The sequence below is a fragment of the Calidris pugnax genome, unplaced genomic scaffold (assembly GCF_001431845.1).
Source record: "Calidris pugnax isolate Ruff unplaced genomic scaffold, ASM143184v1 scaffold183, whole genome shotgun sequence".
In the NCBI taxonomy this organism is placed as follows: Eukaryota; Metazoa; Chordata; class Aves; order Charadriiformes; family Scolopacidae; genus Calidris; species Calidris pugnax.
In genome coordinates this window covers 921,720-935,648 of record NW_015090930.1, presented here as the reverse complement: position 1 = coordinate 935,648, position 13,929 = coordinate 921,720, and the positions used below count along the sequence as shown (strand labels likewise).

Below are 13,929 nucleotides of genomic sequence, written 5' to 3'. Positions count from 1 at the left end.
CAACCAAAGCTGTTCTTTTTTTCTTGCAAAAACCCACCACAACAATAACTAACCAACAAAAACCCAACAAAGACCCATGTTCATCAGCCCTATTTTTTTCAAAGCCTCAGCTCTCATAAAAATCTCTCCTTTCACCTCTCCCTGCTCTCCTTTTTTGTCAAAGTTAATCTTTTACTTCTAATTTTCAAGGTGTTCTAGAGCTCTGTCCTTCCATAAGTATCTTTGGGAGGATTTTTTTTTTCCAGGTCTCTTCTGCTCTATCGATAACGTTATTGAGTGTCTTCAGACCTTCCTAGTGGTGATTTCTTCTCCTCCCTCTCCATGCCACCAGTCCCCTTTTTTCACTTTGGCTGACTTTTAAGATTTCTCCCCCCAGGTAATGCTGTATTATGGCAGACTTAGTGAGCTGTAGGGAGACCTTGGCAGGCTGGATCTATGAGCAGTGCCTCTCACCACGTTCTCCTCCTTCCCTAGGACGTACTTAGGAAAAAAAAGGGTGTCTTTTTTTCAGCGAGAAGGTATTAGAGCAAGTGTAATGCTGTAATTCATAATAGTTACTGAATGGCAAGGTATAGAGTGAATCAAAGGAAAATCTAATGGAGAATGGAGAGGATGTCCCTTCTCTGGACTCGAGGGCCTATATTCAACGTTTCTCCTTGTAGGATTTGGGACAATCACTCAATTTGCAAATGATGTGGCCATCAAATTTTGGCAAAGGAATGCAAGTTGGAGCTTGGTGTAGCACATGGGGCGTTGTTTGTACAGTCTTGAGGCGGGGGCTGTCAGGAAATGTATCTTCTCTAATCCTGGTAAAATATTACATCAGAAAAAAATCCACAGTTGCAGCTTTCTTTTTTTTTTTTCCCCTTCCTCATTTCAACGTTTCTCCTTGTAGGATTTGGGACAATCACTCAATTTGCAAATGATGTGGCCATCAAATTTTGGCAAAGGAATGCAAGTTGGAGCTTGGTGTAGCACATGGGGCGTTGTTTGTACAGTCTTGAGGCGGGGGCTGTCAGGAAATGTATCTTCTCTAATCCTGGTAAAATATTACATCAGAAAAAAATCCACAGTTGCAGCTTTCTTTTTTTTTTTTTTCCCCTTCCTCATGGACAGGGAGTTATTTCTTTCTCTCCTCTGGCTAGGCATGTTTCCCTTGTCAGCAGAAGAACCTGAAAGCAACAGGAAACTGCATCACCTGCTGAATATCGTGACAGATGCTTTAGTGTGGGTTATTGCCAAGAGCGGGATCCCCTCGCAGCAGCAGACAACCCGTCTGGCCAATTTGTTGATGCTCCTCTCTCACGTCAGACACGCAAGGTAAATTTTATAGAATGTGGGTAACGCATAAGGTGTTCGTATTATATTTTTATTCTAGCAACAAAGCAAGGCTTGAACTCCAGAGCACTCCTGAGGGGATCCTGATGCTGCTTTTCATCTCTGTTCCTTGTAAGGCTTGCTTTCCCAGCAGAACTAAACAGGCGACACACTCAAGTGCTTGCTGGCACTCAAAAATTTTGTGTTGATAGTAAAATGTTGTCTTAACTGGGTTACATTAAATTGTTCATTATGCTATCTGCCTGAAATGTTTAACAATAATAACACAAATTCAGCCTTTCAAACAAAACCCCACCCAGTCATGAAAACTCATCAATTCAATACAAAAGTCTCTTTCAAGACTGATCTGCAGCGCGGGCTTTGGCGGAGCAAAGTGGGTGCCGTGTATTCTCCCAGACCAAATTTGTTGTCTTTCTTTGGACCCACAGCATTTTTACCAAGTGACTGATGCTACAGCGATGCCACGCTCTCGCTTTCCCCGTGGGAAGCAGCTCCTCTGCTCCCTCCCAGTTTCTGGACCTCCTTGAGCTGCTCATCCTTGGCTGCAGTACAGCAGACTCCTGGCTCTAATGCCCTGCTGTCACCTGGGTTTCCCACTGCAGTGTGACACTGCATCCCAGCATCACAGGAGCTCTTCTTCTGGCATAGCATGAATAAACACTATGAATCTTTGCAAAATTTTTACATTTTCTTATTGAAACAAGAGTTTTTATGCTGCGCCTCAGCCGAAGTCTGGAGGCTCCTTGTGACCCGTCTCCTTTACGTTGCTTAGTGCTGGTCAGTCAATTAGAGTTTGTTCTGACAATAATTGATGCTCTCAGCCTTGATTACCAAATGATGCAGGACTCTAAAGAGCCGGGTGTAGGAGGCGGGGGCCACAATTTCTTCTTTGCCATTAACATATTCATAACTCTTAGATTGTAGCAGAACCTCATTTTTCTGGAAGCATTGCCCCCTCCCAGTCCAATCCACCAAGTCATCTCTGTGTTGGCTGGCTGCTGCTATTTCCACTGTGATAAATTGGGTGTTGAGCAAGCCCGCTTTAGATTTCAACCCCCAAAAACTTGAATGCATCTGACTTATACCTATGTGCAACTGTAGCTGCAACAGCTCTCTCCTGTTTGTCCTACCAAACCACGATACAGCCACTGAGCACCCAAAATAACAAGGTGTCATCGTTATCTTACTGCATAATGAAAAAAAATGCTATTCAAGTCTGTAGCCAACTGCAAGATCTGACACTGGACAAGCAGAGAGGAAACAAACTGCTTGGAGTTAGCCAGGGTAATTTGGTGTTCCTACTCAACCAGGCAGGAGAGGTAGGCAGTCACTAGAGCTACCCACTGTAAATTCACCTTTGGTATGAAGCTGCAGCGTGTGGGCCTCTGCTCTTACAGCATCAGAGGTTTTTCTCTTTGTTTTCAATGCGGTTGGTACATCTGCAGTATTTTCTGAATTTTGTGCGGTGCAAAACACAAGTCTTGCTTCTCTAAATAGTAAAACATTCAGCTTTAAAGTATTGGGATGCTGTTAACTGTTGATAGTGGTGGGTGATCTCAGGGGCTACGGCAGCTAAACCCCCTTAACTCCTAATAAAAAAAGGAGTCTCTTGAAGCCATTAGTGTGTTTTTCTTCTCTGCGTTGTCAGATCCAGGTTGCTGACTTGTTTTCTGTTCTCCTTCACAGTAACAAGGGGATGGAGCACCTCCTGAGCATGAAGTGTAAAAACGTGGTCCCGGTGTATGACTTGCTGCTGGAGATGCTGAACGCGCACACCCTGCGAGGCCAACGGAAGTCCCCGGTGGCACATCCCGAATTTGGCCCACTAGAACAAAGGGAGAGCGGAGACGCGCTGCGGCACGGGGCATCCCAGTAATTCAGTTGGAATGTGAAGGTCGTTCAAAGTTACGGGAGAAAACAAAGCTACTGTGATGGGGCTGCTGAAGTGTGGCCTGGTGTGCAAGCCCTCCTCTCTCCTGCATTTGCACGTCAGCATCTCGGGAAAGGCTTGTGGGATGCACACCCTCTGTCCGTGCTCCTGACGTTGTAACCGCCGCACTTCTGTAGTGCCTTTTCTGAGACTCTTCAAAAGCACCTTATGAAACCAAGCCTCGGAACAGTACTGGGAGAGGGGGAATTACTGCCTCTCCTTTTTGAGGGGCAGGTGAACCGAGACAGAGAGAAAAGAGCCTAGTTTGAGATGACAGAAGAAGTCTGTGTCAGGGTAGGAGTCAGTATTGAGGTCCCCGTCTCTCAGACCAAGGCTTTTAAGCGCTGACTGGACATCTCCTCTTTCGGCGGGAGATTGTATGAAATGTGGAGCAGGGTGGTTTGGGACAGATCCACTTACCCGTGTGTGCTGGTCCCTGGGGAATACCTGCTTGGCAGCTGTTCTGAAGTGCCGAGACGTGTCCAGTGTCAAGGGGTTTATTCTTAAATATGCAATGGCTGCAAGAGCCGCTATTTGAAGGCCATTGGGAACAGCTTCTAGGGCTGGTTCAGAGCTTCTTCAGAAACGTTAAACCGAGCTTAAGTTTGTATTTTGTGAGCCTGTTCTTAACACTCACGTTATTATCTATATATAATTCTTCAGTGCTTTAAACAATGACCAAAATGCCTAGATATTTCACTCAATGCTGACCTTTGAAATGTGTTTTGTCTGTGAGATTTACATGTTGTTTTATATATTTATTAATGATGTTAAATCTATTATAATATTTAGGTACAAGAGGTGGCTCTCTGTGAATATTAACTGTGTGCATTTGAATATGAGCTGCTAATCAGGGCATGTGAAATCAGCTTAAAAACAAACCATCTTCCCACCCCTTTTGACTCGTGTGTGGAATTAGGTCCCCCCAAAGCCGAAACCTCTTGCGCCCGCCTTGCAGGGAACCAAAGCTGGGACCTGTTTGTGCCTGCTGCCCTCGCCTCTGCTGCTTGCCTGCTTCCAAAACGCCTGGCACCTTATGCTGTGGTTTCCTTATCTTGTACAGGATCCCTCAAAGAGCAGGGGAATGATGGTTCTGGCACTTCCTTTGCGTTGCACATTCCATGACTCATTTGAATTTCACTGAAGATGTGGGTTTAACCACCACCCCCCCCCGCCTTGTCGTGCTGATTTCTGCATGTGTTTAAGCTGCACTTAGGAAAAAAAAAAACAAAACCAAAAACCAGAGGAAATAGCCTGAGCAATGACCTCAGCGACAAGTGGGATGGTGTCACTGCTGCTGGCAGCTGCCAGTGTTGCAGTTTGACATGAGCTAGAATCACTCTAAATGGATGTGGTTAAATATAATACATGTATGTTCTGGGCATTTCAGGTCTGGTGAAGTTTAATTGGGATCACACCTAAAGGCTGTCTTGAGCCAATATGTTTTCTGGATTAGGGACTTTGATTAGTATATCATTTGCATAGTTTGAATAATTCATCAAACCTTTTCATCTTGGTGTTTTTTCAAAGCCAAGGACAATGTTTTTTACAGGAGGAGCATTAAGAGTTTTCAGTGAGTTACACAAATCTATTGTCTTGTTTTGATCCGGTGTTATACCGGATGCTGCTGCTGGTCTAAATTTTTACTAGCTACATTTTTATTGTTTTTAAAAACTTGTAATATGGCAGTGCCCTTTAAATAAGCGTAATATTCACTATAAAAAAGGGAAAAAATGTGAGTAGAGTCTGGAATTCTTTGGTACTTTAATTCTGGGGGGAAGTTTTGCTGTAAAACAGATATGTTTCAGTGTTTGTTGGGCTTGATCACCTTCTGGCCTCAATGCCTGTTGTATTGTTTTCTAATTTTCCTTATCATGTGTAATCTTTCTGTTTAATACAGTTTTTCAAAGAAATGTTTGGGTTGTTTTTTTTTTGGTTGGTTTGTTTTAGAAGTGCTGAATTTATGTGTAATCCTGAAAACAAGCCTCTTAAAAACCAAAAGGGAAAGAGTGGGTATAAATTGTAAAATTAATTTCTGAATGGATTGACTTTGTGAAAGGATGATACTTGTGCCACGTGTGTGATTCATATTTGCTGTTGCTACCACAGTGCAACTAGGAAAATTATGTGATTTATCAGATTTTTTTGTCCTGTTGAACATAATTTTATTAAAAGTTACTCCTAGTGTTTTAAAACGGGCAAAAGCCAATAGCTGTCAAGTCTCTGGATTAATGTGGCTGGGTTGGTATCTGGGTCAGGAGAAGGTGCACATCCCTAAAACAGCACAGATTATAAACAGGGTGCTGTGTGACAAAACGACTGGCCGAGGGCACCTTGGTCTCCTGAGAGAAGTGTTGGGTTTATCGTGGGTCTGTATCCTACAGCCTCTCTCAGATGATGTGTTCCTGCTGTGGACCACATCCCGGGGACGGGGGGGCTTTTCCAGTTTCAGCACGAAAGACTTGAGTGCTGAGGAGCTGTAAGGGGTGGGAGGCCCTGAGGAGAGCGGGGCTGATTTATGGTTTTTCCTTCACTGCTTTCCTCAGCAGCTTCTGCTGAGCTGGGACCTGGCCAGAGGTGGCAGTTTCTACTGGAAGAAATTATGCAGCAATTATGGGATGTTCTCAGAGGTGAGCAAGCTTGGTTCACGCAGGAGTGCCAGTTGACATGGATTTAAAAGACAAACACCACAACCCCCCAGAAACCTAAAGCAACAACAAACAAACAAGAAAGAGAGAGAGAGAGAGAGAGAGAGGAAGCAGCCCAGACTTTTCCTTATGCATGCTGTTAAAAACATGCTGAGGTTCTCATGTCTAGAAGTAGAATGAAACTGTAAAACAACCTACCATTTTTAAAGAAATGTGGTAAATCTTGGAGCATTTGGAGCAGGTGAAATGGTAATGTCTCAAGGAATGTGCGACCTTTTCCACACCTCCATCTTCTTGCAAATTATCCAATATTAGTGCTGTCACGTTGCAAGTCAGAGGGGAGAACAGAGGAAAAAGGTGCGTTAGAACATTCTCCCTTGAGAGAGTGTACCCCTCAGGAGGGGTACAGTTTTTTTCATCTACCTTTCTTATCCTATGTACCTGAAGAAACCTTTCCTGTTATTTTTCACATCCACATCCAAGTTTAGCTCCAGCTGTGCGTTCGCTTCCCTGACCCCCTCCCTGCACTCACCAGCCACATGCCTATAATCTCCCCAGGATGTCTATCCCTGCCTCCGCAGCCTGTGCATTTTGCTTTTGTGTTCGAGTTGGGCTAAGAGGTCTTGACTTAGCCCAGCTGGCCTCCTGCCTCCCCTGCCCCACTTCTTGCACATTGGGAGTGAGAGCTCTTGTGCCCTAAGAACAATGTCTTTAAGTATCCCCCAGCTCTTCTTCTCTCCTTCCCCTCTGTGGGCAGTTTCCCCAGGGATCCCGTGCACTAGCGCCTTGAACACCCGAAAGTTTACCTTGCTGGGGTTTAGGCCTCTCCTCCGGTCAGGCTCTCCATCGCCTGCACCAGGACTGCTTGCAGTTGGCTGTGCTGCTTTTGCAGCCGATGTCCAGGGGGGGGTTGAAGTTGAGATGGTGACAGTGAAGAGCAACAGTGACAGCCCCACGCCTACAGAAAGCAGCCAGGGGAGTGCGGGCCAACAGGGCATGGAAGGGCAGCTCTTGGAAGGAGGGGCATTCCACTGGCCAAGTGGGAGCCCTGAAGGCCACACAGCCCAGCGAGCAGGCGTTGTCCTGTGACCATCTGCACAGGTCAAGGCGACTCATCCCACATGCTGTGCCTCTTGCCGCGGCCCGAGGAGGCGCTGAGGAGAAATCAGGATTCCAGCCTCCCTAAGTGACCTCTGCACTGGCTTCTACCTGGATGTGCAGAAAATTGCCCGCTTGTTCCAGACCTTGGACTCCTCTTGGGAAGGGTTTATAAAGCAAGGTGGTTGTCCATTGGGCAATCTCCACCTGCATCTCCAGCACTACCCTTGGGAAATGTCTCCTTGGAAGCAATGTCCTCTGGCAGTGGAACGGCCGGAGCAGAGACCCTGCCGTGGACAGGCCCCATCCGCCCGCCAGGATAGACACCACCACCCACCCATCTACATCATGAAGGCACCAAGTACACCCACGACCACAAGCTCTGAGGCCAGCGCCAAGGCAGCCGATTCCATCCCACGGGGTGGGACCTCAAGGAGCAACAAAGCATCCACGGGCCACAAGGCCCCCTTTTATGTTTGGTGAGGTTTGGGGGTGCTGCTGTGATGCTGTGCTCCCCCTGAGGTACCAACCTGACCTTTATCTCCCCTATCCCTGCCCAAGCCATAACCACCCGTGGCGGGTCACAAGGGGTGCATCTGGTCCTGAGGGCGGCATCTGGAGCTCCAAGGCGGTTTTGGGAATCAGCTAACGACACATCACCCAAGGGGGAACTTGAGCAATGCTGCTACTGTGGTCAATATGCAAATAGGACTAGAAGTCAACCATCTTACCCCCCTAAATAGTCAACAGCCCAAGAGCCCTGGGAGCTCTCCAGCAACAGTGGGCTACCTTGAGCAGGGACGCCCCTCCAGATTCCTTCTCAAGATTCAGAGATTCCTTGGCGCAACAGACCCTCAGCCAGTGACTAATAGCATGTTATACTGTGAAACCTCAGCCCAGTGACAGAGAGGATTTGTGGGAGAACAAGGGGTTAACAGGACTGTGGAAGAAGCAGAGACCAGGAGAAGAAGCAGGAACAATGGCAGAAGATGGCCCATAAGAATCTCCGGACCTGTAAACAGGACCTGTAAACAATGCCTGGCGCCCCTGACTGATGGAGGGGAATTCCACCCGCCTGGCAGTTGGGGGTTGCAGGGGAGTGTCAGTTGGGAAAGAATACACACTGGTACTATATAAGCTGCCTGTTGGTTATAATAAACGATTCTGGTTGTATCACCAACCGGGGTCCGTGCCTTCATACGCTACAAATGGTGCCCAATGTTGGGCATTAATCAGGAGACGGACAAGCCGTCCGGAGCGGTAGCGTAGCCCGATCGAACCAGGGATTACCTCGAGGATTTCTTCACCGCCGGCTCATCGCCTTCTGCAGGACAGAGGTGAGCGATGGGGAACTATGGGGAACACTCTGCTGAGAGAGGAGCAGGGCAGCACACTGCCCACAGAGCAGCAAAGGGACCAAGAAGTATTAAAAGCTCAAAACCGATCTGTACCTACCCTGTCCTTAATAACTTTCTTAGACTGGGTACGAAAAAATGTTCCGGGCTATCCTAAGACCGGTACCCTTGACAAAGAGGTGTGGGAGCAAATTGGTGAAAAGCTTTGGGACGCTGCAGCAGGGACAGATCAAGCTGCAGCTCAACACTTAGCAGTGTGGCGGCTGGTATCTGAAGCCCCAGCGGAGCTCCGCAAAGAGACAGAAAAGACCTCTGAGGAGAGCCTAACGAGTCCTTCTGCCCTGCCACCACCACCCGCAGACAACACCTGCGGTGCAGAGGAGAGTCTCTCAGGAGACTCCTTCCATCCTGAGCCAACAGACCCAGACCCAGAACCTAATCTACCTCCTTTGGATAATGAAAAGGCAGAGGCAGTGGGGAATAACCTAACCCTTTTGAATGGTTGTCACCGTGTGTGGGACAAATGTCGAAAAGAAGCCTTAGCTAAGGGTGACACAGACATTTTGCAAGCGTTTCCTGCTATTGATCGCGGAAATCGACCCGGAGCGTGGGAGGCTTTGGATTATGACCATGTTAAAAGAGTTGAGGAAATCGGTAAAAGATGATGGTCTCCAATCAGGATATACCATGAACTTATTAACAGCTCTTGGTGATGGATATGTTGTGACTCCTCATGATTGGAAACTGTTGTTTGCGTATGATTTTGTTGGCTATGCAACATGCTGTATTCATGACTGAGTACCGTGATCTCGCGACTGCTAACGCATTGGATAACTTAGCAGGCAATTTAAATCATATTGGTGTGAATGAGCCCACGGGTGTGCTACAGCCTGGTCTTCCTTCACCTTCTATGCTGCCTCAGAATTGGCCAAGAGCCATCATTGATCTGAACTTGAGCAATGCTGCCACTGTGGTCAATATGCAAATATGACTAGAAGTCAACCATCTTACCCCTCTAAACAGTCAACAGCCCAAGAGCCCTGGGAGCTCTCCAGCAGCAGCAGCAGCGAGCTACCTTGAGCAGGGACGCCCCTCCAGATTCCTTCTCAAGATTCAGAGATTCCTTCTCAAGATTCACGCTCTTAGTCTTAGAAGACTAAGAGCGTGTTATACTGTGAAACCTCAGCTCAGTGACAGAGAGGATTTGTGGGAGAACAAGGGCTTAACAGGACTGTGGAAGAAGCAGAGACCAGGAGAAGAAGCAGGAACAATGGCAGAAGATGGCCCATAAGCATCTCCGGACCTGTAAACAGGACCTGTAAACAATGCCTGGCGCCCCTGACTGATGGAGGGGAATTCCACCCGCCTGGCAGTTGGGGGGTTGCAGGGGTGTGTCAGTTGGGAAAGAATACACACTGGTACTATATAAGCTGCCTGTTGGTTATCATAAACGATTCTGGTTGTATCACCAACCGGGGTCCGTGCCTTCATACGCTACAAGGATAGATTGCACAGATCTAATCCTTCAGACACAAAGCCTCGACCAAGTCTGGCACTAGGATTGGCTCCAGCCGCCCCGAGACTCCTCTCTGGGAAGGAGCGTAGAAAGCAAGGTGGTCCTCTCTGACCCTCGTGACTCCATGGGAAAAGGTGTCCCGGACACTTCTGCCTGACCCTGTCCTCCAGGCAGTGACTAACCAAGGGCACCTTGCCATCACATCTTCTCAGAACACTCTCTCAAAGGCTCTGGCTGAGCCAGGGGGAGGCCGAAGGGCATGGCCGGTTGCCGCATGCCCGTGATGCCCTCCATCGCCTGGGACACCCCAGGGGACGCGTCACAATGGGGGCGGCTTTATAAAGGGCGCCAGCAGGCAGCTGCCCCAGTACGGCCTGGGCCACCGGCGAGTGCGCTTCAAGGCCATGGCTTTGACGACGGTCCGCATCTTGCTTCTGCTGAGCTTCTTCCTGCGCCTGCCGATGGTCGGCAAAGAGCTGGAGGAGGCCACGCACGAGCACATGTGGCTCCGGGAGGAGCATCTCAATCAGGAGATGACTCAGCTGATGGAGGAGCTGGAGCAGAGCACCTCTGCCCCGGGAGCCCTGCTCTTGGCTGCCTTGCAGCACTGGCAGTTCTGGGCGGTCGCTGGAGTCCTAGTGCTGCTCCTTGGGCTCTGCTGGTGGCTGAGGAAAAGGAGCCAGCAGCCAGAGAGCAGCTGGGAAGAGGAGATCACCTCCTGCGGCAGCCGAGAGGACGAGGAAGAAGCAGGCGAAGGAGAGGACTCTGACGATGAGGGGCGTCTGGTCAGGATTTTGGCAAAGCGCGTCCGTGGGGCAATGAAGAGCGTGGCCTACAAGCGCCGGGTGGCGGAAGATCTGGTGAGCGACCTCCTTGGCGTCTTCCAAGCGCGCTTGGCCAACAGTTTCTTCCCCGTGCTGGAGCCAGCCATCGGGGTGGGCAGCGCCTTTGAAGGTTGGAATCCCCGGGGGCATGATGCGGTCTACCGCCTGCTTGTGCCCCTGAAGCCTCCCCGTGGGCACACGTTCCATCTGGAGCAGGCCTCTGCGGAGAAGATGCCGGCAAAGAACTGCATCCGCGTTCAGCTGGAATGCACCTGCATGAGGGGCCAAGGTGTGGAGAACATGCTCTGCTTCGTGCACCAGCCCCAGGAGGCGCTGAGGACAACTCAGGATTCCAACCTCCTAAACGACCTCTGCACCAGCGCTGCACGTCCAGGCTTCTACCTGGACGTGCAGAAAATTGCCCGCTGGTTCCAGACCTTGGTGAGCTCAGCCTGGGGGGAGATGGCTCAGTGGCATCACTACAGCATGAAGGTGCTGCCTTCCCGCCGCTCCTGCAAGCTGCAGCTGACGAATGCCTGCGGGAGATCCCTCTTTGTGGAGCTGATGTTCGGGGTGCAGCAAGGCGACTCGGACATCTTCCTGAGCAGCCAGGTTGCAGAGCACCCCGGCTGCTTCATCCCGGGCACAACGTGGGCAGAGAGCTATGCCGTGGCCGAGGCCAAGTTCTTCAGGCACATGGCCAAGCAGGCCCCGCAGGACAGCTTCCACCTCACATGCCTGCAGCTCTGCGCCGGCATCCTGGAGAGCACAAGCTTTTCCACCGGCACCTTGAAGACCGTTGGGATGCACCTCCTCAACACCCTGCCCCCGGCAAGCTGGACAAGGAGGGAATTCGTCTCGCGGATGCAGGATATCATGTGGGACCTGCGCCAGTGCTTGGAGGAGAAACGCCTCGACCACTTCTTCCTTGGCAATGAGAACATGCCCGAGGACATCGCCTTGCCCCCAGCCTTCCAGGCGGCTGAGCCCCTCAACCTCTTCCAGTGCCTGGTGCAGGATCCAGCTGCCCACGCCAAGGCACTGCGTGAGCTTGAGGAAGTGCAAGCTCAGCTCAGAAGACTGCTCTTCTATGGAGTCTGAAAGAGGTCTTCATGGACAGAGCCGTGCCTGTGTCCCCTCGGCTGCCCCGCGTCTTCAAGAGAGTCCACTCCTTCTGGGAGCTTCCCTTTGTGCAAAGTTGTTAATAAACTGTCTTTGTTTGAACAAAGGGCGAGTGTCTGCATCAGCTTTTTGGGGAAGGCAGGCATGGGGTGCTGACTGCTCAGCTGCCCCGGAGTCGGGGAGTGTTTGCTGAAGAGCTGAGGTGGTGGGCTCTGGTTTCTCGGATTCTGTAGATGAGGCTCCCCCTCCTGCCCATGCTCCTGCCTTGGGGCAATGGCCTGGGCCGAGCCACTACAGATTTACAGGTTTCTGGATGAGCACCCATTGTGGTCCCAGCCAGACAGGGAAGAAGGAGAAGGCACGATGGTGGAAGAACTCTTGAATGACCTCCTCTGTGTCTGCCGTATCCTCTCCAGCAACAGCTTCATGAAGCCAGCTGTCAGCATGGGTGGCTTTGCAGGAGCCCAGGCTCCCAGTGAAGACTTTGTCTACCGCCTGCTTGTGCCCCTAAAGCCACCCCCTGGGCACTCCTTCCACCTCGAGCGGGGCAGCAAAGGGGACAAGCTGGTGAGGGACAGCTGCCTGCGCGTCACACTGGAGTGCACGTGCCTAAGGCATCGGCGGCTGGAGGACATGCTCTGCTTCCTCCACCACCCTGAGGACGAGCTGATGACCAGGCAGGAAGCCAACCTCCTTCAAACCCTCTGCGGCTCGTACTTTGACATGCAGAAAACTGCCTTCTGGCTCCAGGGGCTGATGACAGCAGCCAGCATTGATCTCTTTGAGGACATCCCGTGCAGACTCACTGTGTTGCCCTCCACACAGTTCTGCAAGTTCAGGCTGACCAACAGCGTTGGGACATTCCTCTATGTTGAGCTGATCTTGGCAGTGAAGGTGGCCATTTGTGACCATGAAGTAGGCAGAAGTCTGTCTTATCGGACTTGGCACGAGGTGGCCAAAGAGAGAGAGTCCCAAAGAGAGCGTGAGGCTGGAGAGGCTGCTGCACGGGACACGAGGCAAGGGAACGCCAAGAGTGGCAACATCATCCTCCGGACAGTCTGCTCAGTGTAGCAGCCAGTGATGAAAGCAGTGGAGTCTCACCAGTACCAGTGCTGAGTACAGGAGGACAGTCACTTCCCGAGTCCTACTCCCCACACTGTTCCTGATACAGGCCAAGATGCCATTGCCCTTCTTGGCCACCTGGGCACACTGCTGGCTCATGTTCAGCCCACAGGCCACCAACACCCCCAGGGCCTTTTCTGCCAGGCAGCTCCAGCCACTCTGCCCCCAGCCTGGAGCGCTGCAGGGGGTTGGTGGGACCCAAGGGCAGGACCCAGCACTTGGCCTTGTTGAACCTCATCGCATGGGCCTGGGCCAATCCATCCAGCCTGTCCAGATCCCTCTGCAAAGCCTTTCTACCCTCCAGCAGGGCAACACTTCCACCCAACTTGGGTGTTGTCTGCAAACTTACTGAGGGTGCACTCCATCCCCTTGTCCAGATTATTTATAAAGATACTAAAGAGAACCAACCCAAATACCAAGTGCTGGGGAACACCACTCCTGACTGGTCAGCTGTTGACAGGATTTAACTCAATTCACTACTACTATCAGCTGTCCCTTCTTATGGATGGGCATCACATTTGCTGGACACCAGTCAGCTGGGACCTCCCCAGTTTGCCAGAACTGCTGGTAAATGCTGGAAAGTGGCTGAGTGAGCGCTTCTACCAACTTCCTCAGCACCCTCGGGTGGATCGCATCTGGCCCCATAGACTTGTTCATATCCAGGTGTTGGAGCAGGTTCCCCACTAACTCACTTTGGATTACAGCTTCTGACTGGAAAGCAACCTGAAGACATTCAAATGTTTTGGTGGCACCCAAACTGGGTTGACACCCGCCAGGTGACACCTGCCCGGAGCCCACAGCTTGCACAAGAGTGGCTGATGAGCCCCTACACTGATAAAAGAAACCCTTAGGGAGAGCTAACTTAAGGGGATTAAGGGGAAAGCAAATGATGTGATTGATGGCTATCTTGGTCACAGTGACCATAAAGTAGCTGGGTTTCAAATCATTGGCAATAGGAGAAAAACTGTCAGAAAAC

General features: G+C 50.4%; 2 protein-coding genes across 3 annotated transcripts in view; both read left to right on the top strand.

Moving 5' to 3' along the window:
* The window catches only part of ESR2 (estrogen receptor 2 (ER beta)), a 45,524-nt gene extending 40,157 nt beyond the window's left edge, over positions 1–5,367 (top strand). For both annotated transcript variants that reach the window (XM_014951587.1, XM_014951586.1), the window contains exons 8-9: positions 1,146–1,320; positions 3,025–5,367. In XM_014951587.1, coding sequence (XP_014807073.1) covers positions 1,146–1,320; positions 3,025–3,214 — 365 coding nt within the window. In that variant the 3' untranslated portion in view covers positions 3,215–5,367. The remainder of the gene's footprint in view (positions 1–1,145; positions 1,321–3,024) is intronic.
* Positions 5,368–8,999: 3,632 nt separating this feature from the next.
* On the top strand, positions 9,000–11,895 carry LOC106893523 (inositol 1,4,5-trisphosphate receptor-interacting protein-like 1). The gene is made up of 2 exons (XM_014951572.1): positions 9,000–9,023; positions 10,197–11,895. The coding sequence occupies exons 1-2, from the start codon at positions 9,000–9,002 to the stop codon at positions 11,808–11,810; spliced, it is 1,638 nt and encodes a 545-aa protein (XP_014807058.1). The 3' UTR covers positions 11,811–11,895.
* Positions 11,896–13,929: the final 2,034 nt, after the last annotated feature.

Excerpts from the sequence above, each read along its gene's own strand:
- LOC106893523 (XM_014951572.1), top strand. The coding sequence starts at position 9,000 with ATGTTAAAAGAGTTGAGGAAATCG. Across the intron at positions 9,024-10,196 it reads TAAAAGAGTTGAGGAAATCG|GGGACGCGTCACAATGGGGG; the intron begins GTAAAAGATGAT and ends GGGACACCCCAG.